This window comes from Ischnura elegans, chromosome 7 (genome assembly GCF_921293095.1).
Source record: "Ischnura elegans chromosome 7, ioIscEleg1.1, whole genome shotgun sequence".
In the NCBI taxonomy this organism is placed as follows: domain Eukaryota; kingdom Metazoa; phylum Arthropoda; class Insecta; order Odonata; family Coenagrionidae; genus Ischnura; species Ischnura elegans.
The window spans coordinates 109635692-109663449 of NC_060252.1; the positions used below are offsets into that span (position 1 = coordinate 109635692).

Genomic DNA, 27758 nt, shown 5'->3' on the forward strand with positions numbered 1-27758 from the left:
TTGGGACTCCAGGGTCATGGAGCCCTGCCCGGAAGCCTTGGATCTATGCATAACAATGAGGTGAGCAGCAAGGGGCGGCGATGGAAGGGTGTCCGATAAGGGTAGGGTCAGGGGAGCTCTCGCAGAGAGAGGGCTGAAATAGAATCCTCTCCCTCCACCCCAGTGGTCTCCCCCAGTTGACTGCACGTTCTCCCGGAAGGTTAGCGCCCCGGGCGGATGGCAAGAACAACAACAGCAACAGGAAGGACCCCGTTTACGCTTAGCGAGGGATATCGCGTGACTCATTGCGAAATAATGAATAGCTAAACACGGCACGCTCCTCGAGATATTCCACTGTTATCCGTGATGTTATACATATCACCACTTTAAAAAACGATAAATACTTGGGCAGTTGAAACCTGAAGGGAATGGTTAAACAATTAGACTTATGTAAGTTTCGGTAAAACTTTTATAACATTTCTTCACAAAGTTGCACGACCGCAATGCAACCTTATCGAATTAATTTTTCCACATTTGCTATAAGTAACCATTATACCGAGAGACGTAATTCCTAATTTCCATAGAGTAGTTGATTGCACTAAAGGTATTAAATTGTTTTTGCTGGTGAAAATTTTTAAAGACTCTGTAGTCTAGAGAAATACTTGTAAAACTTGATACAGTTAACATATTATGCAGTCAGAAGTCAGAATTATAAGTCAGAAGCATATACACTGAGTAGTTTACACTGATTATGGACTACGACCTTTCTCTGCGACCGTTGACTCAAGTACACAAATCAAACAAATTTAGCAAAGTATTTTACTGGATGAAAACGACTACACATCAAGCGTAGATTTCATGCGTAAAATAAACATTTCAACCACCTACAGCAAACTTAATGCTGAAGTGTACTATAAGCAGTTTTATATACTTGAAAAACTAACCTCAGAGTGAAGAAACGACCCATATACGTCAAAAATCAATAAATGTAACACATTAACTGAAAATGAGTGCCCTCTTTGAGTAGTGCCGCATAGTGGGCTGAAATCGAAAAAAGCTGGCCAAAAATTATTATTTTCACTTTTAAATTAGGATAAAACCGATTATATTTTCAAATTATAGAATAATAAGTGACCAAAATACTGAAATAATTATTTTCCAAGCAATTTTTTAAAGAGGGAGACATCCCTCAATTTAGTACAGAATGATTTTAAAAAAGTTTCCCATTTTTTAAAAATCGAATGAAGTTTTTTGCTAATTGGAAAGAAAGAAATAAAAATTTGTAAGGTTCACTATTACTTAATTATGGGCACAAACCTGGTTTCGTAAGTGCAACTAAGTTACGAAACCCGGGTCATGCCCATAATTAAATAATAGTGAACCTTACAAATTTATACACAATTACATATACCACTTATTTTTTATCAGAATGCGACCCGGGTTTCAATGAATTATCATCATTTTCAGGCGCAAGATGATGATACTTCATTGAAACCCGGGTCGCGTTCTGATAAAAAATAAGTGGTATAAGTAATTGTCTGATATCCAGGAAACTTATAATGGAATACCACAAAGTAAATCAAGAGTTAGTGAATTTTGAACCTTACAAAATTTTATTTTTTATTGCCAATATGGAGAGGTTTCACAAATTCAAGCCTGAAGTTATCAGCTACATTTTTTGCTAATGCTACGTCATGTTTTGCATTGCTAAATGTAAATCTTTTCACTATATAAATAAACATTTTAAGAATCCATTGTAGAGAAATTTTAATTATAATGATAATTTGGACTATTTTTAGTTAAACAATTAATATGTCATGTTTTCACGCGTTTTTAACATAGTGTAGAGGAAAAAGTTTTATTTTTCATTTCGCTTCACAAAGTGCTTTTTACCACATTATAATAAAAAGTATCCACTATAATTCTCAAATGAAAAATCCTGCCCCAATCTGACACCCCGCCTCCCCTAACAAGTTATGTGCGCATGAAGATCCAAACACCCGACGAGGTAGTTAGATGCAAACATTTGTTCAGACTTGGTTTTAGTCAAGGACTATTTGCTAAAAGTGAGTAGAAATTCCAGCTTTCTACACTTGCATACATTTAACATTCCAAATTAGTCTTATTGTTCCAATTTTTCAATGGGCACATACGATTTCCATCACAAGACAGAAGAGAACTCAACGATTGCGCCGGAAAGTCGGAAGCTTGTCTCGGGAAGCGGGCCGCAGCAGAGAAATGCATTCAAATTCTTTAAAAAAAAACAAGTTTAACCACTATTCTCTCGCTCATTCTCACTCTCCTAGGCCTTATACAGCTCCCATCAGCCCAAAAATTTAAGGCCAACACGAGTAGCTGAGCGGAGCGTAGATTTTTCATTTTATTGCGTATATGAAAATGCCTCAAGAAAATGAAATTGCTGTGACGAAAACTAAATTTTTTGATTGATTTTTCGGTGTGGCTGTCTTGGCCATATTTTGATTGTAATTATTTTTAATGATTCTTTGAATATTTCCAATGCTTTTCTTATGGGCCCATCTTAGGGTTTTTTTTTTAACAATTTGCAGTAATCGTAGGACAAATTCCTTTAATCTTGGGATACTAGATTTATAAGATATAGAGATATAGATTTATAGCGAGCGCGCGCAGCGCGGCGAGTCTTTTTTATACAGACGGTTTTGCTAATGTTCAAACTCTCCCCTGTATATTCCGAGGGTCTTCATACTGTCGTTGTATCGGGTGTGAAACAGCAATCCCTCACATAGCGGTAGGTTCGTTGCCTGGGGGATGTGGAAATAGTGTCAACATTATGCACAACACTAAACACAATAAGGGAAATGAAATGACAGGTACACACCTTCCAAATGAGGCCCATTAGAAATTCCAATGCGATTTACGATTCACGATGGGGTGTTCTTCTGAAAATGGATGATTATGTGATGAAAAAATATCCTTCATGCTTAAAATAATAGTGAAAGCAGTTCATCTCTAACCTGCGTATTTTTCGTAAAATTCCTCTTTGAAAATTGTAAAGTAATCTTGCGACCCAAACGACCCATCGCCATGTTGGCTGAACATGACGTCAGAGCCCAGTAAACAATACGTGAACGTGGTGACAGTGCACTGTTAGTCCCAGTTTTAGAAAACCTTACGTACCTCTCAGTAAAATTAATTTTTTTCATAGCATTATATGTTTATTTTATCATCAGTCGTGTAAAATATTTATCCTGAATAATTGACAGGTTTATAGAATGTATGGATTCTGGAAGATGCAGCAGTCTTGAGAAAGAGAGCTTAATACTTTTTCATTCTCCTCGTATACGGCGATTTCCACAGTTTAAGGTTATTATTCTCACTTTACGTTCCGGTGTTACCTTAGCCCCAACAGTGCAAACGCTAAAATTTATAAACCTTGAACCTATCAAACTACTCCGACTCACCTAAGTCTCACAAACTCATCTCACCGACTTCGACTAAGTCTTTCTTCCAGACCACAAGAATGCTTAGTAAATCACCGTCAAATACGTTCCGTTTTATTCCTCCAAAACGTTAGATTCACACTTTAGAAAATTGCGCAAAGTGCACATTAAAAGTAAAGAGTAAATGACAGTAAGTAGTTAAATGAGATACAAACCAAGCTTCGTATTACTAGTGAACGAGATTTTTGATTTTATTTATGTCACATTTCAATCTTGCGGCTTCTATACTCCGCGCCGAGAAATCTTCATCACTGGAGAAGACATAATCGACTATGGATTAATCTCCATTCAGATTGTTCCCAGTCTTTGCGAATTCGGAGACAGCCTTTACGCAATACGCGCACCGGAAAAACTTTTAAAGTGTTCACAGCTGTTTTTACACACCCTTCAAGTTATGAATCAGCATCGTCGTAGATGCTTGTAATTATTGCCATGGAGCGAATCTGCTTACTCGCATTCTGACGTCACAGGGCGTTCTTGTGGCGCGAAAGAATTTAGTAATTTTCGCGAACTTTGAGGCATTGTAGCAACAAGAATATTGAGAATAATGAAGTCATATTTTGCATGCGTTAATAACTTTAACTTATATATCTAGGCATGTAAAGAAATTGCCCTTTTAATTTTATGAGAGCACCCCATTTTCCTCAACCACCAAAGAATTTACAACGGCATTGATTTTCTGATAGATGAGCTACGTTACTGTTTCATGCCCGTTCCAGGTGCAGATTCAGGCAATGAAATCGCACAAATCATAACCTTTCTACACAAAAACCAAAATGTGAGCTTATTTGCCGACCATGTTATACGCATGATTGACCACACAGATTTCAGAAATGTTTGACTTGTCCTCTCGTTACTCTAGTCATGTGAAAAGTAGCTCGATTGCCATTGAACTTTCCTTGAAGAACTCCGCAAATTATTGTATTTTCTTTTTCAGTGAAATTCCGCAGAGAATTAGCGTAAATAATTATTGCAGTGGAATGAGTATTTTTTTGTACTTTCCATCTTCCAAGACCGCAGTTGATTCCAAAGAAGAGGTTAAGGATGTTTTAAAGATGATGGGGAAAAGGCAGGGAAAAAGGTGTCTTCCCAGACATTTAGACATGGAGTGAAAGAAGTCATAAATTCCCGACCCCGCCTTCATTTTTCACGACCGCCGAGAGAGGGAGGTCTCGTCGCCGGAGGTGAAATTCGCTCCCGAGCCAACATTACCTCTATACACACCGCTCCCTCCCTTTCTAGCTATCTTCCTCACCTCTTACAGGCTCTTTATATATTTCCCCGGGTCATTTTGGGTCCCAACCGGAAACAACCCTTTCAACCCTTCTTTGGAACCAGGAACCGGATTGCTTAGGATGAGATTTAGGGACCTAAGCGTATTTTTGTGTCTCCCTTCCCCTGAAATTTTCATCCCCTTAATGTGATATCGCAAAAGCCACATCGCTTAATTAAACTTATCTCTAACATTAAATTTCTATCCTTAATCTTCTCATGGTCTAGCTGAGAGGGTTTTTACCAACACTATTTTCCCAAGCATTCTTAACACTCGTTAAAATTGTAATTTACGTCTTTCGCCATTAAATTGTCGGCGATAATAACCCTATTTGTGGGGTTCATTGTTCATCGTAGTTTGCAAATATAGGGTTATCATATAAGACTGGTGCGATTTTTAACATGGATTAATTTGAATCAGAATTACTTTTCGCTTATGCTTTAATTTTCCGAATCGGTCGTCTATACCAGTTTTCTTTACATAATTAAGAAATTTAAATACGCGCGTCGCTTGACGAGAAGGAAACCTTGCGCCAATGTTAGGTTATTTGCACACAGAACGATTATGGACGGTCGGTAAAAACCGGCCGATATTATACTGGTGAAGCGGTGCTTATATATACGCCGAATTTTAAACTGTCAAGCGATCACTTGCTTGGTTTTCGTTATCTACCGGCTATTTATCGCGACCGGATCTACATTGGCCAATGTGCAAGCTCTCATGCCCTCAAAAGGCTGGAATGTGCACCGTAGATATTTCACCTGCCGCCCACAATAGGCGCGTAGTCAAGGCCATTTGCCAACTCCGGACGAAAGGTGCCAAGGGGCCCAGGCTTAGGCCCGTATTCTTAGTCGACCCTGTAGGGCCAACCGACCCTGGATACGTCATCAGCCCCTACATAAACCGATCTCGCCCTACATACGCCACGTCAAGCCCTAAATATGGTCGTTTTTGGAACTAAACGGGCCCTACTTGATGTAGGATACCCGAACCAGCCCTGCACCCTACAAAAACATGGCGGCCAAATATCGTCTGATGATCACTTACGTTACAATGGATATTAAGGGAGACGAGGTCACACAAACCATTTTAAAATGTACAGTAACACAGAGGAAAGGTAATAATACTACCACTTTATAGCCACCAAGTTCAATAAATTACAAAATTGACTGATTCTAATGAGGGCAATATAGCGGTATACATGCATCTTGTTTCTACAAATATATAATAATATTTTTCGCGTTTGGTACTTGGTACACTTTTGGGAAACTAATACTTCATTTACGTATCACCATAGAAAACGTATGTTTATTCCACTATTTTCCACATAATAAACTTAACTACAGAGGGTGAAATCAAATGACGAACCTTGATGATGCAACGTAAGTTCCCACGTCCATGATCATATATGCTCTGCACTTATTACAATCTTATACAGACCGCTTTTGAAGTAATTTAAAGACAATAAGGTTCTACTTTTGGCTCGATTTGAGAGTAATTGTAGCAATAATTAGGGTACCGACACGACCTGGTGGACGACACCGATTTTTTATTTACCTTGAGTCGTTGCCCTAACAATACGCACGAAAATTATCGGAGGTCTTTCCTTAGTTTCATAGTTAGTTCCCATTACGCCACCAGAGTGGAAAATTGGCGCTGCGCCATCATCTACGTCATTTCAGAGAACTTGACGACGGAATCACCCCCCACCACTTATGTAGGGTCGACTAAGAATACGGGCCGTAATGTCCCTTTCGACATACGGAGCGCTGTGCTTGAAAATCTCTCCTCAAGGCACTCAAGCATGGATCGAGCAGCCTTGGAAAAAGTCTCTGCCACCCTATCTCTTATACCTTCCTAAGAAATACTGAAACCACGCCATAACTTTTGATAACTGTGAATTTTCAAAGATATTTCTGTACTGAAGTTCGAAGAAGATATTTTCTCTGACGACGTGAATCATATCCTTCGTTTACCATCGTACTATAGTTGACGCGATCATGAGAATAAAATAAAAGAAATAGACTGCAAAACTGAGAGATTTTGGCTAAGATCACTCATTACATGTTTTTTCATAGTTCTAATCTTGCATGTATTTGCTCTCGGAATTACTAGCCATTAGCAATTTTTTTTAAATAAGCATTTATATTTTGCTAGTATGCGTAATATTTCTATGACTGTGCGGTTTGCATGTGGCGGTCCTCTTGCATGCTGCATGTTGGTGATTTGTCACCCCCTGCCAAACACCCCAGAGGTGGCTCGCAGGGTATTGAGTAGATGTAGATGATTTAATTTAACCCTTAACCAGTGACGTGCAATTCTTGTTACACTACCAGTGACGTGGGGTCTGGGAGACCGCAATAAATCCAAAATTTATAAAATGTTGCGACGCCATTTTTATTGTTATATTAAATTTTTCTTTAAATAATTTACTATTCTAAAAGTGATGCTAAAATTTATAAATTCCCAATACGAACCAAATTGTCAGTAAAAATTGTTGTTTGAAACGGGATCAACAAACTGATGCCCAAAACACTTGAGTTATAATTATTATATTTAGGTATCAATATTTTGCCAGATTTAAAAATAAGGCCTTAAATGTTAAAGTTGGAAGGCTAAGTAGTAAGTAGCCATGACATTTATCCCGCTTATTCTTTTTCTTGATACATTCTGCAGGCGATCAAAACTACAATTTTTCACAAAAGCACAGAGAGGCTTTTTGCATTGGAAAAATAAGAAAGAGGTTTTCCGTGTTTTTGTACGGGGGGAAAAGTCTACATATTGTATGCATCTCAAAACTTTCAACTTCTTCAGCATCTTCCTACGGTAGATGGAGAATTTGCGCAGCAATTTATCCTACCTTCCTCGGGAGTCTTACATTTGACATTCTCCTTCCCATATGGAGTCTAACGAGATCTCCACCACTGATTTAGTACAATCAAATCGTATCATATCTCTCTTATCTTTCTCAGACTCTTGAAGCTCAAAAGAGCTGACAAAGGAAATACATAATATCCTGAAAAATACTTCCATTAGCAACCTCCCGGATGCGTATCTACAGTACACTTTGTCTAATGTATCTATGCTACCTTCAGTTGCGTTGTGAAATGCAATTACCACTGATTTCCCTGACTCAATATCATCACTCACCCTGTAGTGCAATAATGAAACTAAGCAAACAGCCTTATATATTTTGGGGACATTGTGTATTACAGTCTTGTTTGAAGAGAATCCGTAAAATGAAGAGCCCATTATGCCTCCTTTGGATGACGCAAAATCATTAGGCCATTCTATTTTTTTGATCGTACAAACGTATTCAATTGCAAAATTCGCTCATGAAAAATCTGAGACTAAGAATCAAGAGGCTCACTATCCCTACCTAGTGATCTACCGATTTGATCGATAGATTTTTCTTCCTCATAGGAAAATCTACTAAAATTGGTAGCATATTAATTGCGTAAGCTTGGTTTCGCTAATAGTAGGGCCCGCCCGCCTTGTGACGGTGCGGGACTCCTCGTCCCTTCCCTTCCTTCCCTATCCACTCCCCGGAGGCGTCGTCGGGCTCTCATCGCGGCGGCGCCTCCTTCCTTGTTCCTTCCCGTCCTTCCCCTTCTGGGTGAAGAGGAGAAAAGCTCGCGCTTACAGTTCCTGCCCCAGGAGTGTTTCCCCGCGAGCCCGCCCTAGGGTTTCGTTCCCACTATCCCTACCTGGTGATTTAATGTAACCCTTCAAACCAGGTTTCTGAGTAACGGTATTATTGAAGGGTATAGGAAATTTTCCTCTTTGGCTCATTTGACGACCACTTATAGCGATTTCTCCTGTTAAAAATTTTTCTTGCCTGGAGAGAGCTTTTACTACATCACTTCTGTCATCATCTGTGCTCCCTCCTTCACTATCCTTCTCTCCTCCTTCAGTTGTATTTGCCGTCATTTGTCGACAGATTTTCGCACTACTTCAGAAACTACGCATTCGAGGGTTTTCTGGTTGCTTGAAAAAATAGGGCCAAAAAAGGCTTCGGACGTAAGTAGACGTAACGTCACTTGCATTTTAACGTTTTACTATCGGTGTCTCCTAAGCTTTCATTCGTTCTTCTTGTGGTAAAACTAGATGATAAGATGTTCTGTCCCCATATAGTTAGGAGGAGACCGACTACTGAAAGATCGTAAATAAATGTTGCGCTCCAGCCGTGGGCGCGCGAAATTTCGGGGTTCAATTGGTTCCAATTTACAAAGTATATTATGTGTACTGCCTGTTAGGGGTACGAGAAATTAACCACTATCTTATTCTAATTATTAATAACATGTATAAAAATGTTAGCATTCAAAGAACAAAATGAGTGATATTTCCAATAAAAACTGGATTTCATTTGTTTTGCGTTCGCCTTCAGAAACTACTTGAATGGCTATTTATTCGAACGCAATGAATTTTAGAAAAATTAAGCGCTTAAATATCCACTTTTTACTTCTAAAGATGCTTCCTAACAAAATATTAATTATTCTTGTGCTTGATAAATCACTACGAATTGTTTTTAACAGCTTTTTGATTCATTTACACTAGCATTACCTTTATTTATTTTTCTAATTTAGTGACGTGCGGTCTCAAAGACCGCTAATCGACTTCAATTGCAAATTCACAAAATTTAATAAAAGGAACGTTAAATTTTAAGAGTACAGTGTCCTTGTTATGCAAAAATGTGAAGCTAACGAGAATTATAGATATTTTGAAACATTAATTTTGAAAATATTAATATTTTTAGAAACGCAGCGGTCTCTCAGACCGCACGTCACCGGTTAAGGGTTATAGCTCAATCCCCATTGGAATTTCAGTCTAGAAGAAAAATAGATGGTTTTAGATGGAGACGTACATCGACCTAGTGGATATGATTCATTGCATTATAGTGTCATAAGGACAAGCCAGCAATATTTGTGCATACATTAATGTTTCACACTTACGCTCTCGTCTTGCATGGCCGGCAAAGATACAATTGCTGATTAAATTAAAGCAATCAGTATGTTTGATTTTGTGAGCAGCTTCATGATACGAAAAGAATAAATAATACAATATTTTCGGAAATTATCAGTTAAAATCGCGAAATGAGAAACAAAATTCCGGATTCAGGTTCCATTCATGCAAAAGAGCAGGAAAAGATGGCGTTTATTTGAATTAAATTAATACTAATTAAACTAAGATTAATAGTAATTACAGTAATTAAACTAAAATTAATAGTAATTGAACTAAGATTGATGCGCCCCAATACAGCAAGCAAATGTGGAACTAGGTACTTTACACAGCCATGCCTGACCAAGTACATGTTTGGTACATGAGAAGTTGTGAAGGTGTTTCAAAAAAGAGCAAATGCATGAGTAATTGACTCATTACACAAGAGAAGAACGAAATCCTCCATTGCTTTCAATAAGATACTGTAATTTTTAGCGGTTCTTTGGGGAACTAAAGATACTTTACCACAAAGACGTCATTAAATACAAAAGAATACAGTCTTTAACTACAGTATTTTCATCAAAAACCGATGACCAAAAAATCATTCTTCAGCATCTCGCCCTCCATCCTTTGCTCGAAAAATTGTAAAAAGTGTGAACGATATGCTCTTTTTCATTTTTTTTGAGCTCTTAGAAATTCGTAAACGCAACCTCTTCTTCCATTTTGAGAACTATTCTTCCCATTTATCCATTTTTCAACATGCAAAGAGAATATATGGTTCTTCTGGATGATAATGAGTTCTTGTAATTTAATACCTATCAACTAAATCCAAAAGAGAATTCAAAATTTAACTTTCCTACCATTATAATCTAAATTAGACAACAAGCTGTAACATTTTTAGACTACTCATTACTGAATTAGTCATTCTGCACAGTGGCGCAGCGAGGTGGGGGGTATTGGAGGATAAACCCCCCCCCCCCAGAGCTCAGAAAAATATTTTAGTTTAATCCATTTCACTTATTTGTATCAGTATTACTTAAAGAATAGTGTTAGCATTAATCAAATATCCCCCAGAAAGCCGTAAACCTCGCCAATTTGGAACCATTATTCTATAGGAGGGCCCCCGCAACTCGTGCTTACCGTGGTGGGTATGCAATACCCCCACACCCGTAATTATTAGTTGCGCCTAAAACCCCCCTAGCCTTAATTCTTAGCTGCGCCCCTGATTCTGCATGCAATCCAACCAAAGAAATCGTTTGGTATTCTGGCAATATAATGACTAATTCATGATTAATAACACAGAATAATGAACTTCTAAAATCTTTCATTGGTTAAAAATAGGAATCTAACAATTTTATTTCTTAAATTATGGAAGAAGGGTATGCGCGTAAGCTCCAAGAAAATTAGAATTTCCACTCATACCCAAATATCCTAGAGCGTCAATTAGATCCAAATGAAATTCGTTCGGTTGCAACGAGAGCAAGGTTATGTCTTCAATTCATTCCATTAGCTCTACCGGGAGTTATTTCACTTCCTGGAAAAGCATGCGGCGGTAACAGCACTCCACACACGATGAAGTAGGTAAAAATAGACAAATATACGGCAAGAGATGCGAATCATCTGAGCATATTACCTTAATTAGATTTCTTCCCTGATGATGGTTTTAAATAAACTTAAACATTGGTCAACAACATTTTTGCATCATATACATTTGACCTATACTCCAAGAATTATTTCATCATTATTATATTAGTCTTTATGAATCATTCTGCAGCAACATAACCATCCATTGGTCGACCAAATAATTTCCCAAAGTGTCAAATCAATGCCTATCGTGAGATGAGATATTACAGACCAGCATTACTCACTAATTACGGAAGATAGATAAGTTTTGGAGTAAAATCCTAGGTTGAGCAGACGATATCAATGAGAAATACCAGTTCATTTGCCGGAACACTTCTTAAAGATTCAGAAAGTCTTTTTTTCCACGATCAATAAGAGATTATAACGGCAGCAATAGAACTCATAAATAATAGATTGCATGACTTGTAGTGTAGCCTACTATCCAATGTAAAACTTAATGCATGTTTCTAAATTTTATTTTTATTTCTATGAGCACATTATAGCATAATTTGTTAGTATACGTGACGTTATTTGGACCGTGTGGTGTGCATGTGGGAGTCCAATTGCATGCTGCATGCTGGTAATTGATCACCCTCTGCCAAACACCCTAGAGGTGGCTCGCAAGGTATTATGTAGATGTATATGTAGATTTTTAAGCTAACATCGTGTTAAAATGGTATTACAAGTGCTTCGACTCAAACGAAGGAAATCATAGTTGCTATCATGTACGGACGTAATAGACCGAAAGTGCAACCTCCCTCATACCCTTAGGACAATCCCGGCGGCTTAGATGCTAGAAGTATGGACGAGCGTTCCTCCCGCGACGCACAGTGGTCCCAAATCGAAAAAAGCTGGCCAAAATTAATAACTTCGTAATTTTGCCAAAAATAGCAAAAAAGTGGAAGTTCCTGACTGATTTTGATTGCCTGAATCTGATTTTGGAATTATTTTTACTATATCTCTTCATTTTAGCATTTTTTGAGCTGTTATTATTTTAAAAAGTTTATAAAATCTTCATATAGATGTCATTGCGATTGGCGACAACTTGGTGTTCATAGAGAGTTTAAATAATATAATTTTAAGGTAAAAGATTCATAAATTGTATTTAAAACCCATAATAGAATTTACGACATGAAATTGGTGAGATTCGAACCCGCGACCATCAGCATAGTCGGTGAGATACCGAAATCGGAAAAAATACTCACACTCACTCATTTTTTACTTCCATGTATTTGATAAGTCACGTTAGATGGAATAAAATGACTGATATTGAGAACATTGAGGAAAATAATGTTCAAATTGCAATAAAATCGCTTTCATGTATCACAAAAAACGAATTTTAAAAGAATCGTCGTCAGATGTCACCCCATCGTACTCATTGTAGCTCTGCAAATCACTTAAAATTAGCAAATTTTCACCTCACCTGATAGACTGACCTCGTTTTTTTGTAACTCCTGATGTAATTAAAATGTCTAAAGGAGTCTTCAAAAGATACCTTCATAATTTAACATTGTTGAGGATTTTCTTGTACGCTGCTCTCGGAATTTCCTCATGTCTATGTTCCTGGCCTCCAATGCTTCCTCCGATAAAACTTCAAGTTGAGTTACCCTAAAATCGACCATTTCTACGCCTCGGGCGTTTTACGCTAATCATGCCCATGTTTGACGGGTTACACAGGTCAACATAATAATAATCACAAAGATCTATCAGGTACGAAATACTGTAGGCCATATCCTGTAGAATCTGAATGCATAATTCAAAACTTCCTCGTAAAAAGTCGAAAAGATGACTTCTGGCCAGCTTTTTTCGATTTGGGACCACTGTTTGAAGTTGAAATATTCTACTTGCATCGTTCTAAACGTTTTTACCGTTATAGAGGCAAAGGCAGTGCTCTCATTACCCCTTGAAATACTTCATATATGAGCCTCTTAAATTCCAATAGTTCCTTTGGCAGTTGGTTAGGGAAATCTCGTGTCTAACAATTCGAATTTTATGCACACGTATATATAACGATGTAAAATAGATGGTATGATTATTCATAGATGCCCTGGACTGATACAGTACGAGACCTGTAAATTTAACCCAATCTAGTGGTTTAAATTTTATCTGCCATTAAGTATGGAGCAGAATGGAGAGGGTGAAATGGACGGAGAGGAAAAGGAACGACGAAGTGCTGGACATGGTGGGTGAGGAGAGGCAGCTTTTAGATGAGGTACAGAGGAGACAGATAATACTTAGCGGGGAGGGGATGTTGAAAACGGTGTTAGAGGGTAGAATGTTAGGGAAAAGAGGGAGGGGAAGGAAAAGAATAGGATTTTTAGATAGATTGAAAGGGATTAGGCCTTACAATGCATTAAAGAAGACAGTGCTGGAAGGAAAGGGAGTCTTCCAGATCACCTCTTGAACCCTCCATAGAAACCTACCTTAATCGGTAGAATACTATAATAATAATTAATGTTTCATTAGCTTAAGTACAGCATCAAGAATCACCGGTGATACAAAGCGAATTTTTTACTTCATTTAAGCAAGTCATATCAGATTTAATGCACACGTGATGGATTAAAAAAAAATGTAGAGCCACGTCGCGTTGCGCTGCACGGTGGTAGAATATAGCTACCTGCAAACCAAACTTTTGCCATATTCCTTCACGGGCCTACCTCGAGAAAAGGTAACGTAAGTTTCTAATGTGACGAAACATAAGCCAAATTCCCATATTCATATTTACCCCACGAGCCATTTCACGGGACTAGCAGAGAGTGTGTTTTTCAGGCCGCAACTGACTTTCATGCAAAGTGTAAAAGTAGAGCTGTAGGTTATGTCAGCAAATTATTATTCGCACGAGAGGCATTGGCTTCATGCAAATTTACAATTTCTATCTCTCATAGGACTGGCAATTAAATCAATCCGAACTGGGAATTCTGCCGAAACGGAGGAATGAATTGCGGCGAATAAATATCGACCACGCGACTTCCCGACTGTCTTTCCCGAGGGAAACATTCCCTTTTGCAGCCTCGCTGATGAGTGTGAAGAGGAGAGATAGAGCTGTGGGACAACCCTCTCCGGAATAACCCATTGCCGCCAACTCCAACCTGTGGTACTCCCAATTAAACTGAATCCGTTCCAACCCGACTCCCTATTCAGGTAGTGACCCTTTCTCCATCCATGAGTTATCCTGAGACCATTCCCCCGGGTGTAATCGCAGCTTGACCATCTCCAAGGGGTCCTTTAGGCAATGGCAGTGAAATTCCTTCCCTTTTAGAAGGATATGCCGCGAATTTTCAGTTAAAAAATCTCTTGTCTAACTTTTAGCGCAGAGGCTTGATAAACGTATCTACTGCAATAGTTGTTCAAATAAGGATACCAACAACAAGCAAAATGTAATCGATCCATATTTAAAATAACCCTTCCGTACTATGTAGGAAGACTACAGTAAATTTAAATTTAAAAAGACTAATTTTTCCTGAACTACAGCCCTAATTTGCTCAGGAGCCTGAAAAGGAGTAGGTACATTAACGCCTGTATTTCTTAAGAAGCTCGGTCCCAGACACATTTGGAAAATAAAATTTAAAAAATAGTTTAGATGATATTTTCTGAATAATTATGCTTCTTTCCGAATTCTTAAGTCATTATCGCAACTTCAGCTTCTCCACGAAGTCCTCTTGGCAAGGACTGCAAAATTCCACCGCAATTATCCAGCAATAAAATTTGACTGAAATATTCTCAACAGATATTCGATTGTTATGTATGTTTCTTTCGGGCATGGGAAAGTATGAGATAAAAAGTCTTAAATAATTTAATGAATACTTTTGACTTTTTTGCAATTTTCCACAAATTAATGTCATAATTCTCAAGCACATTGTACTTGAGAATGACCTGACGGTAGAAACGCGCTTTACATCTTTAAATAAATTCGTAGAAAATTTCCATCTTTCTTTTTCATTAAATCAGTATGTTATTCCGTTACATCCACATGCCTTAATAACTTTTAATTAAACAGAATCAATTTCCTCAAATCACTACAAGTGGGATTTGCCATGACCCATCCATGACATGAAAGAACATATCAGAGAAAACGAAAGGTATTGTTTGTGATTCGTTACCTACCATTAGTGTATTTGTAATATACAAATTATTTTGTTTTAGAAATCCCGGTTTAGGTGAATGGCAATGGTCAATTTTAACCGCATTTGAAAAAGGCCAGATTGGCGCCCATGCGATGCCACTCCAAGTCGCGTCACAGGGACCTAGTTTCTATTCGAGTAGATAGGAGTTTTACATCGTCTGAGAATACCAATGCATGCACGAGGCATAGAGCTCAGAGAAACATCTCTTAATAACCACCTATTAAAACTTCCTATAGTCGGAAAGTTTCCTTCTTTTGATAGGGTAATAATAATCCTTATTTAAGTCAAGCGCTACTTGCTAGCAGGATACTCTGCTACCTGCTAGCAGCCTGCATCTCAGCGGCACACACATCCTCGCCCGAAGGTCACCTCACACGGCGGTGGAGGGATCTAAAATGACGTCAAACGGGCTTTTCCTAGCATTCATACTTAGCTTTACTTTTCAATTAATCGCGAAAAATAAATATCGTCATTAAAAAATCTAAAGGCGTGAAATGCGTGCTCCAGGAGTAATAATCTTTCGCTTAAGGCAATATAAAATATTAGGAAACCACCCTATTATACCTAAAAAGATTACGTACCACAAAAAATATAATTCAGCAAAAATGAAAGCGACAGAAAAATTTCTAGGCAATATTATGAAGTAAGTTGAGGTTACAAGTTAAAATAATGGGGCTGGACCTTGTGGTGGTAAGCACCATTGGGGTGTATTCACAAGACGCAAGTCTACCTCTGAACTACAAATCGCCTTCAGCTCATAGGTATATTCTGGCGTGATGTCGTGGGCCAGAACTGGCAAATCCGTGGTTAATGGAGCCAAAATGCTCGTTATCATGCTGAGGTTACGCCAACGGGAAACCTTCGAACCGAAACCACCCCTCGACTTTTCCAGGTTTCGAGGCTACAATACACACTGTCAACACGTCTTTCGAGTAAAATGTGATTAAAATTTAATGAATTATGAAGTTACGACTTTAATGTTGATTCATAAAAAATAAATGCCTTGAGAGAATTTCGTATTATGACGGCACAGAATTTCGGGATGGAATGATCCAAGAACTTTCCGCCTCAGGAATATCACAATTCCCAAACTAGTCCTGGCCGAAACAGTCCCAAACACAGTCATGCTTTCAAAATATATTTTTTTCTCCAACAAAAGCAAACTCTCTCAATTCAACAAAGTTTGATAAATCGGAGCTGGAGATTTGATTTCCTGAGAGAACTCCGGCTGCCCTGTTGAAACTTTCCCGCTAGATGGCAGGGAGAGCGTTTCCGGAAAATGGTCACACTCGAATGCTAATCAGGCAATGAGATAAGCGCGCAACGCACCGCGATTCGATAAACCTTCCCTTGTTTGCTAATGCAATTCCACGGGAAGGGCCCTCAAAACGTACCGCAACGTAAAGTCCCTTCCGCATTATTCCGCTGATATCACAAGGACAACCCCGACAGAGATAATGAATAAAGTTATAGAGAAAGAGTAGTAGAAAGCTGAGCGGCATTCTTTTTTTTGCTTGACCCAAGCAGCGACTGAAAATATTTTCCCCACTGTTAAACGTATAAAGATTATTTTTTATTTTTTTCTCCTTGCCATGAACGCAGGCGACCTTGAAGAAAGCTTTTTTCAGTAAGCAGGTTATCAGCCGAAATGTAATGTAATAGTCAGTAGAATTATACACCGAAATATTTCATATCGTATATAATATCGTATTCATACGTAGTAATCCATCCAGCAGAATTATTAGCATTCCTTTGGATTCAACTGAATCAGACGAGATGTGGTGGAATATGGAATAAAGGAAAGATTTTGCAACGTGCATTTTCAGCAACTGAAAATATTTTTCCCACTGGTAAACGTACAAAGTTTATTTTTTATTTTTTTCTCCTTGCCGTGAACGCAGGCGACCTTGGAGAAAGTTTTTTTCAGTAATCAGGTTATCAGCCGAAATGATGGCTTGAGTGTAATAGTCAATTAAAATTACAAAATTATACATCGCACAATCGTATTCATACGTAGTAATCCATCCAGCAGTATTATTAACATTCCTTTGAATTCAACTGAATAAGACGAGATGTTGTGAAATATGGAATAAAGGAAAGATTTTGCAACGTGCATTTTGAATATTAAAGCAAAATCTTTACATTCCTTCAGTTAATAAAGGTCATCTATGAAATATGTCATCCTATCTCCGGACTTTCTATTTACGAGTACATCTTACCCAAAGAATATGACCAACACCATGAAATATCAATATCAAAGACACGCGAAAATGAGATGTAGTGATATAAAAAGGTTGAATAAAGATTATCTGTAATTACAAGAGCAGTCTATTTTTCTCGACTGGAGGTATAGGAAATATTTTCCCCAAGCAGTATTCAAAGTATAGGCCGTATTACATGGAGCACGTCATTGGGCAGGTTAGCAATGAAAAAAGAAGTCGAAATTGCGAAAATACGAGCTCGGAATTGGAGCAGGGGTAAATTTTTCCATCTCGCATCCATTCATTCTCGCATGCGTCCTAGCAATTTATACGACCGCTTTACACAACCTAGTTGTGACTACGCCTCCGTACACGCGTCGGATTGCGCAATTTCGTGCCCTATGTAAAACAGCCCTAAGAATTTTACGGAATTAGACACCCCTTTCAGTTGACGCACCTGATCTCAAGGTGTAAATCATACTTTAACCACCATAACCGATTGATATTTTAGGGTTATGTCTATCAATTCCTTGTAAATATCTGCGTGGCCAAATATTTATGTTTAAAATGAAGTGCTATTTTGAAGGGAAATGTTAGCAAATTATATCAAAGAGAGAACATTAATTCCACAGAAAATAAGTAAACAATTTCCCTAGATTTTACTTATATTCCTATTATTAATCTTTCAAATAATTGTATTAACATTCCTAATTAAAATAAAACTTGGCTATTTTTTGCAGGTTATGACTACTCGTTCGTGTTTACCATTTATATGTATCTCCAATATTCCGTTATGCGTATAACATATGGCTGACGCTAGCAAACCCCATTTCATAGGAGATGTATCGTAATAATCGGTTGCACCCAAAAAGTACGTCAGCCCTGGGCTCTGACACGAATCAGTTCAGTGCTTAAACATGAGTGAGAGTCGCCTTTTGGTTAAGTAACAACGCGTTTGGTTAAGTAAACTGCAGAGCATGTTTGAAGGCAGGTGACAATGAAAGCAAAAAAATCACATTCTTTTAAATATGTGTGAAATCCCATTTCGACAAGTAGTAATCACAATTCAATTTATAATACTTTATTTGGTTCTCATCTGAAACAATACCAGACAGGAGTGCTTGAATTCTCTGATCGCCTTTTTAGTCCAGGAAATGAAGCTCATAAAAGTGAAAAACCTTGCAATTTTTTCAAACTGAATCGATTTGCACCATAATTTGGGATTAGTCTAATTATACCCCCTACTTCAAAATCTATATAATGCCGAAGGGCGCTTTTTATTTTTTTTGGGTGAAAACTACCCCTAAAACCTGGAACTTAAAAAAATATTTTTTAAAGCTAAATACGTGTAAAATTTAGTTTAAATTATTTTTTTATGAATGGAAAATAATTTTAAGGTGTTTTAACCTATAATAATCATCCCTTATTGGGGGTTAATGTAAAAAAGAATTTTCAAACTGAATCGATTTGCATAAAAATTTGTGTTTATACTAATCATACCTCCTTTAAAAACTTTTTTCAAACCGAATCGATTTGCATAAATATTTGGGATTAGACTAATCATACCCCCTTCTTCAAAATCTATAGTATGCCGAAGGGCGCTTTTTGTTTTTTAGGGGTGAAAACTACCCCTAAAAGCTGAAACTTAAAAAATTATATTTCAAAGCTAAGTACGGGTAAAATTTAGTTTAAATTATTTGTATAATTATTTTTTTTGTTTGGAAAATAATTTTAAGGCGTTTCAACCCATAATAATCAACCCTTATTGGGGGTTAATGTAATAAAAATTATTTACCCTAAAAATAAAAATTATTTATCACATTGTAAAATCTTATACACCTTCTTGCTTCTTTTATTAAGTATTCACTTTTTTCTCTCATGATTTTAATCACAGCACAGAAAAAATATAACAATAGGATAAACAGAACAAACTTCGTCATGGTAACATAAACGAATAAATGAACATTTATGTAGACATTACATGAAACACAATCAAACGGAGACTGTATGGCCTCCAGTCTTCCCACCACATGCATGCTCACAGGTCACTGTGAACGAGAGCACACATACTCACATATGCGTATGTGTATATACATCTTATGGGTATGTGTGTTTATTTTGTAGCAAATTTGAGAGTATCGTTAGCTTCTAACGTAAAGTATACAAAGTATATGCTAATAATGAGGAATATTATGCTCTGAATTGTGGATTTCGAAAATAAATTTGATTGGTATTTCAAACATAGCTCCTCTATTTTTTATGATAGAAAGTTTATTTAAATAGTATTTTGTAGGGTTTTTACTGACTACAAGGTCATGTGAATTATATTTTTTTCGAGTCATTAATTTTGAAAGGGGAGGGATTTAAGGGTTTAAATAAGGTGGAGATCCCTTGGAAATAGAGGTTTTCATTATCAATATCTCACTAAATATTTATTGTATAGAAAATTAAAACACACCAAAATATTTGAAAATAAAGAAGCTACAATTTATTACTCTAGCATTTTTTTCATATCTCCAGTTTTTTTGGAGTTATTTTGAAAAAAGTGCATTTTTAACGAAATTGTAGAAAATGACTTTTCACTTTTTCCTCCATTTTTTTCAAAATTTAGAGTTGTAAATTAAAAAAACTTCTAGGATCAATTAAAAATACTTAAATAAAGAGAAATACTGAAGGGCATTGATCAATTTTGTCTAGTGTGGTAATAAGGAGCTGTTTTCACTGATATTTTCGTACAAAAAAGTAGGGACTGATCTTATTTTTAATCATAACTCGCTCAAATTTCATGATAAAAAATATTTTATCTCTTCATAAGAAAGTTTTTTATAAACACTTTTAGACAGATTACATAATTGTTCCTCGAAAATTACATTTTTCCCGCTATTTGGTATTGAATCTTTCAAATTTAGCGTATGACAAACAATTGATAACCATCAACAAGTAGTAGCTCGGTCCGAATTGGTCATAAAGGAAATATAAAATAAGATTTTCATTTAATTTTTTACAAGCTACAGTTTTGTAATTCACAATTCCCTAATAAAATTAATGCTTTTCAAGTTATTTGCCTGTAAACGATTAAAATCGTTGATTTTTTCGTCAAAAAACTGTTACTTTCAATCGCAAATAACTCGAATAATATTAATTTAACGCAAAAAATGGATAGAACATTATATTCTTAGAATCTAATTTTCTATCGATTCCTGTGGTCAAAATACAATTAAAGTTTTCCACCCCCGAGATGGGGTGGAAACCACCCCCAGGGTAAAAGCGCCCGTCGGCATGATATACATTTTGATTCTTGGTATATTCCCTACTTGTTGTGAAAATTTCAAGAAAATCGATTCAGTTTGAAAAAATTGTAAGCCAAAATGCTCCATTTCCTGGACTATTTATTAAAAAAAAATAATTTATCATGGAAACGCAGTAGAGAAGCCGATGCCGAAACATCCGCTGGGAAATTTGCTTGACACTATGAAGTAATATGCCTGAAGTATCACAAATTCGAAACATTAAAAAAATATTCCTCACACTTGCTGTTATCATTTTCTTCATGCAAGAATTCTCTTAATGAACGAAATTTCAGAAAGGCAATCATTTTTGCAGATATTGTGGGTAAAATGCGTAACTTGAAAGGGGTACTGTGTATCACAAAAATTGCCTCTCAGGAAACCTCAAAATAAAGCAAAAATAATGCAAAATTTCTCGTTCGGATAAACCATATGGGATTGAAGAATGATCGTAGGCTTTCCCGGCGTATCGAATCGTGGATGGTTATTCGGGCATTCCACCGGGTCAGGTTCTCCAACTCCATCTCGGCCGACGTTTCGATGGACAACTCGTTCATTGGAGTTGCAGAACATGACCCGGTGGAATGCCCGAATAGCCTCCCACACATGGGATTGCATTGCACGGATAATAATGGCGCTTACCTTGGAAGTAAGGGATGAGTTTGCACATTACAGGTCCGAAGATGAAATTCCGTAGAAGCTGGCCGACAAGCGTGAAAGGCATGCAGAAAACACCGAGGAGAAGATCAGACACCGCCTGAAACAAACGAAAGGGTGTCATTGAACTTCGTTGTTGGAGCTGAGCAGGATCGATTAATGGCATAGGGACAGACGTATATTAGACGGTTAGGTAGTAAACGAAAAATAAGGTAAAACTCAATTGAACTCAAACATGAATTAGATTGAACATTAAAAAGGCAATATCATATAAATCACCTTCCCGCTGTCCAAGATAAATTATTAGAGAATTATAACACAGAAATATCAGTATAAGACCAAGTCCTCAACGCATCAATTGCACGGACTATGGAGTGTCCTAACAATTACGTCAACAGTCATTTAAATTGTGGAAAGATACATTTCCTCGGATACAAGATCTCTCAAAATGACGACATGCCATACATTTGAATGTTTTGGTTGACAGTGGAAAACCAAATTTGAGAACATTTTTTGCATTGTAAATAAGCTTTTCCATTTTATTTCCTCTGTGTACATTTTACGGAGTTAAGGACCATAAAACATGCATATTTGTTATTGATCCATGTTTTACCATAATCAATATTGCCACAAATAAGATTAGTATGATGATTCAAACAAATAATTCTCAACGCACAGTTGATATTGGCCGCAGGAATGGTAGGTAATAATCATTTGAGCATGCGACGGCTCAGGATAAAAATATTAATTCTCCCTCGAATTGAAATTCTGAATTCACAAACACTATTGCTAGTTGTCACAAAAAAAACAGCCTAAGGATACTGAAAATTACTGTGGATTTATGCACACAAAGTAGTCACGTACTCCAAATTAAAATAATTTTGTTTAAATTTGAAACATTGGCAGAAAAGATATTCTTCCCAACCAACTAATTCATTATTGGTAATGAGTTCGGCATTTTCTGATGTGTCAAGGATCATCATGCAATGTTTTTTTTAAAGGCATAAATTAATTAGAAATCGAAGAAATGGATTGGAAATAATAAAACATAGATCATTACTCCCTTGACTCTTTTTCTCTAGAGTGTGGCCTTAATAGTCAATTTTTACAGCTAAATGTAATTTGTGACCATTTTCTCCCGTCTTGATGTATATCAGTGCATCTTATGGCGAAGAAATATTGCAACACGCGCGACAGGCTGATACCTATCCAGTTTGAACACATGATACCATGTTTTACAACACGCAAATCCCAGCTCAAGTTCACTTGTGTAACATTTAACACTGACGCAATCAGGTTACAGCCATAATTTTCATAGTGTGTGAAGAAGAGGGTGAGCAGAGAAAGATATAGACGGAGAGGAACCGTTGGGACCAAATTAATAACGCTGAAAAGAGATTTTCACGACAGCTAAACAAATAACTTTGAAATTAAATCATAAATCGCGTCAATCTTAATTCAAAAAAAGTAATTTACTCACAAAAATACATTAAACTCGAAAATAAATCAATTTATACTCATAATTGTCACATCTCAACAACTACGCTTTCACTGATGATACAAGTTTTCAATTTCCTCTTCTTCAGATATCCAGTACATTTATTCACAACCAATTATCTCAACATAAAACGTATATAATGCGGATATAGCAAAAGGATTCTATTGAATGATTAGTAACTACACTGAGAAGTCTCCCCTTCCGTAGTTGTTTACGAGGAACTACTAAAAAAATCAAGCTATTTATGAATGTGGTCAGTAGGCTTGAAAATTGCTGTTTCCAATTACCAGTGGATATTCCCTACTTCAAGTTTTTTTGTTGACAAATTATTGCCATTGAATACATTTACGTCGAGAATTAAAATATTTGCTATTGAAATTGGCATGTTGGAATGTAAAAATATGAAATATTATCACAGTTCTTGGTGTGTAATGCAAAAAAAGTTTTATCCAACGTTTCTGTTTATTTTAAACTATCATCAGGGCTTAACTTTGAACATATACTACATATATTGATATATATATATATTGATACATCAATAAATATAATCAATCAATAGTAATCATAAATATATTAATAAATTTAATGTCAATGAATATGTACAAAGCTAAGCCCTGATGATAGTTTAAAATAAACAGAAACGTCGGCTAAAACTTTTTTGCATAACATACGTTGAACTACACTCCAAAAAAGATTTTAATATAAATTAAACGGGGTCAAGATAAGGAAAATAAAGAAAAAATTAAAATATGAAATATTTCTAATATATTCTTGCTCATTTAAATCGAAATGGTCAAGAGGGAGTGTAAATAGGAGAAAAAACTTCACCACAAAAACAAAATATTATTTCACAATGCTGAGATTGTACAATATTGTTTTTCCCTAGATGTATCCCATTCCGATCACAGCGGTCTTTCTGGAATGCCAAGTATGATTTTATCCGATGCCTTCTCTGACGGAGCTCCCTTTGGTAACTTTCTATCGCGCCGAGGCTGCTCTACTGGCTGCTGTCATTTCCTTTCAACGCGTAGGGTCAATGGGAAACCTAAGCCACAACGCTTAAAGGAGAGAAATCACTTCACGCCCAACACGACAAAGATGGAGGAAATCGATTGGTGGATGAAAGCTCGACTTGATTATTTCTCCCTCTTTATTTTTTGATCCTCGCGGGAAATACGTGATAGGAATGGAAGGGGTTCTCAGCACACAAGATGAGGCAACTTTCCCAATTTCACAGAAAGAGAGACACTTTATAGTTTCAAATCGATTCAGCACGAGAAACATATATTTTCTTCATTCTCCGAATGTACTGTCCAGTTCTCAGTTCTCGTCGGAAGCCCTTGTCTCGCAATCGACCTTCCAAGCGCCCGAGCAATGAAAGAAGATTTTGGAAGTGCACTGAAGAATGGAACAAAATGAGGTGCGATAGAGTTATTTAATATGATAAAATTATGTTTGGGTGATGAGACAAAACCGTTTTAAGAATAAACATTCATGTATGGCGCATAATGACTAATTTGTATTGACAATGGATTTCCACAAATTTCGTTAACGATTGGTTCATTGAAAGCAAGTGCATACCAAAGTCAAACTAAACTGCATGGATTTTTGTGTGCAGCATGTGCATGTGCAGTTTTAGTGTGATTACAACTAATTAAATTATGCCACGTAGCAAATCACAAAATGTCTACATCATGATAAAAAATTAAATAAATAAAGAAAATAAAAATGTATAACTCTTAATGTCGGTTCGCAAAATTTCTGTACTTATGATAGTATTAGTATTGATGATTTTTTGTACACCCCAAGCGCAATAATTAATAAGATTTAGTTAGCCACTGGAAAGGTACGAAGGCACTAGTTATCTTCATGAGGTGGGAACAGTGGAATCGTTATGGCACGAGGAGAACGCCAAAAAAATACAGTTTTGTAAAGTAACTCAAGTAAGGACAAAGAGACTTTAGATGAGAAATAATATAATAAAATGAGAAAAAATTAAACGGCGGACAAGGAATTTTTCTCCCATTTGATAATTCAGTGTTCCCTCTTTTAATATTTTTTTACAAGACAATGGTTAACTTAACTCATTAGTGCATAGCGTCCGATATACCGGACGCGCGTATTTTATTTTTTTCTGGGCTCCAGTTGACATGTGCTACATTTTGATACTATATTAAGTTCAAATGGATGTCTATCTTCACCGCCCCGCTAATATTTTAGTTGTATACTTGAATGTATCGACTTGAGAAGCATTTATGTGAGACATGGCATTGAAAGAATTTTCAGTCACCCGCACGGGGTAGGTAAATTATTTTTTACTTTAGAATTTTCTCAATATGTTGATAACTTTTTCTAATTTTTCTTCTTGGTTGATCTTTTTATTTTCTAAATTATCAATTTTTTCTGTACTATTATTAATCTGTAATCAACACTGAAAACCGATATATCGGACGGGCTGTATCATTCAAAATATTTATTGTAAAAATTTAAAATTGCAGAACTCAAGTAAAAATGAGCCTTGTTAGCCAGAATAATTACTTTCTAAATGAATTTCTGACAAAATTAACTTAATGCACTGATGGGTTAATGCTTGAGTCCTCTATTTTTAGAAAGAATTAAGACTAATGAGTCATTACTTAACACAAAAATAATATATGGGTACATATAAAACCACGGGGAAATTTTATGCTCCATATAGCGTTTGTTTATCAGATATAAATATAATTGTTTATACTAGCATATTTCTCATGGAAAATTGATATCTTGGTTTTTTTTAGACTTTCTCGCCAAGTAAAGTACCTATTTCTTTCAATATTTTCCGAATGCTACTCAGTAAAAATTTAGGTACTGCGAATAGATTTGATATTACATATTGAATGCTGATAATTCAATTTTGAACTAGCTCTTACGCTGTAAATATATAAGAATTAAGGAAAGAATGAATATTTATTTGTAAAAATAAGCTCACTAGGTGGAGCGCAAGACTTTTATGGTAAAAAATGGGAACTGATACGGCATAAAGTAAGGTTTAAAGTGCAAATATTGTAAATTGTGAACAACATATTAAATTTCTGGCCATTAGAATTAGGGGGCAGAGGAAAACCACTGTTTTCTAAAAACCTCTCATTGCTCCCTAAAAATCGCGTTCAACCAGTTGAGGATTATAATAAAAAAATAATTTTAGTGCCTTAAAATGTCGCGTTATTCCGGAATTCAATGAAATTTATGTGTTTTGGGTTACTCAAAATCAAATTATTAGTGGCATAGTAAAACGCAAGAAAAACTTTAAATTATCCATTAGGTATTTTTGTCCCATCGGACATGTTATGTGCAGAGGCTATGGTTATCACTTTGCGTGCCATGGACGTAATATTATGTCTTTCTATTTTATTGACTTTGTATGCGTGAAGCCATAATGTTTCTTCCTTGGAACTTTTCCAGTTTACTGCTTAGTGGTTCTGTTTCTTCAAAAATCAACTGTTCCATGGAAAAAGAGTTCACTTTATGTCTTGAGGATGAAAATTCCTCTGTAGCTACCAGCACCCTTATCATAGGCCACTTTGTGTGAAAATTCTTTGGGCCAATGAACCGTTCGTTGAGAGTGCAGTGACCCTTTGTGTCATCCAGGATTTATAATGCTTTGCTTGGGACAGTAAATGATATCGCATGTTATGGCGGTACATCATGCGTTGCAACTTTTTTATTTTTCAAAAACGGTAGGTTTTCATTGATAAATTATATTTAAAAAAATTAGCAATAAATGTTATTTGACTCATTCATAAAGAAGAGCAAAGTCCATTTTCATTGAAACACACATCGATATAAATATATTTTCGATGCTAATTTTTAAAAAAATGTACGAATTTAGTCAAAATGGCTGGATCTTTCAGTAGGGCTTTAAAAGTAGCAGCCGGAACTGAAAGTGTTAAACTTGGATGGGCATACCCTTGAACGGGTGGGAGAATTTCACCATTTCGACAGCATATTGGGAGAAAATGGGAATTGCAGCCAAAATATCAGGAAGAGAATGGAGTTGGCTATGAATGTGCTTAAGAACAGGAGACAACAAGCGAAAGGTCGATGGTGGAAAAAAGTAAAAAAAAAGTCGGGTGAAAACTTAGATATGGCGCAGGCAATAGGACGTTGTGAAGACGCTAAGAGAACGATAGAAAAGGCTGGAGAACTTTGCGTCGCCTGTATCGAGGGAAATGGATAAATTGGGAAAGGAAAAACAATGTGGAAGTGGTAGATACAATAGGCCAGGAGAGTAAACTTTCAGAGGAGATAGGAGCAGACTAAGGGTGTGAATGGAGCTGGTACTAAGCGAAGAGAAGGTAATGAACCCCATGTTTGAGCCTCAAATTTTAAGGGAAGAATATTGGGAATAGGGAAGGAAATAACTTGATAAATGCGTAAAATAAAAGTCATAGTACGAACACACTGTTGTAGAACACAATTAACTAATATGGAGGAAATTTTAGTGAGGAAGAGAGAAGAAGCGGGTACAATTCTTTATGCTTTTACCATAATTAACAAATAAAGGGAAAAATAAATACAAGTGTTGAAAGAGAGACAAAGCAGGTTGTTTCACCGAATTTTTCGCTCAATTCTACCTTAACCGGTAAAAAACCTTCAGAAAACAGCAATTTGAATTGAAAAAATATCCTCGAATAGAGAAATAGAAACAATCGTGGGATGT

At 36.5% G+C, this 27758-nt stretch overlaps 1 protein-coding gene across 1 annotated transcript in view; it reads right to left on the reverse strand.

Moving 5' to 3' along the window:
• The window catches only part of LOC124163065 (trissin receptor-like), a 319914-nt gene that overhangs the window by 211568 nt on the left and 80588 nt on the right, over positions 1–27758 (reverse strand). Inside the window, exon 2 of the mRNA XM_046539851.1 lies at positions 21547–21661. Within this exon, the coding sequence (XP_046395807.1) occupies positions 21547–21661 (115 nt within the window). The remainder of the gene's footprint in view (positions 1–21546; positions 21662–27758) is intronic.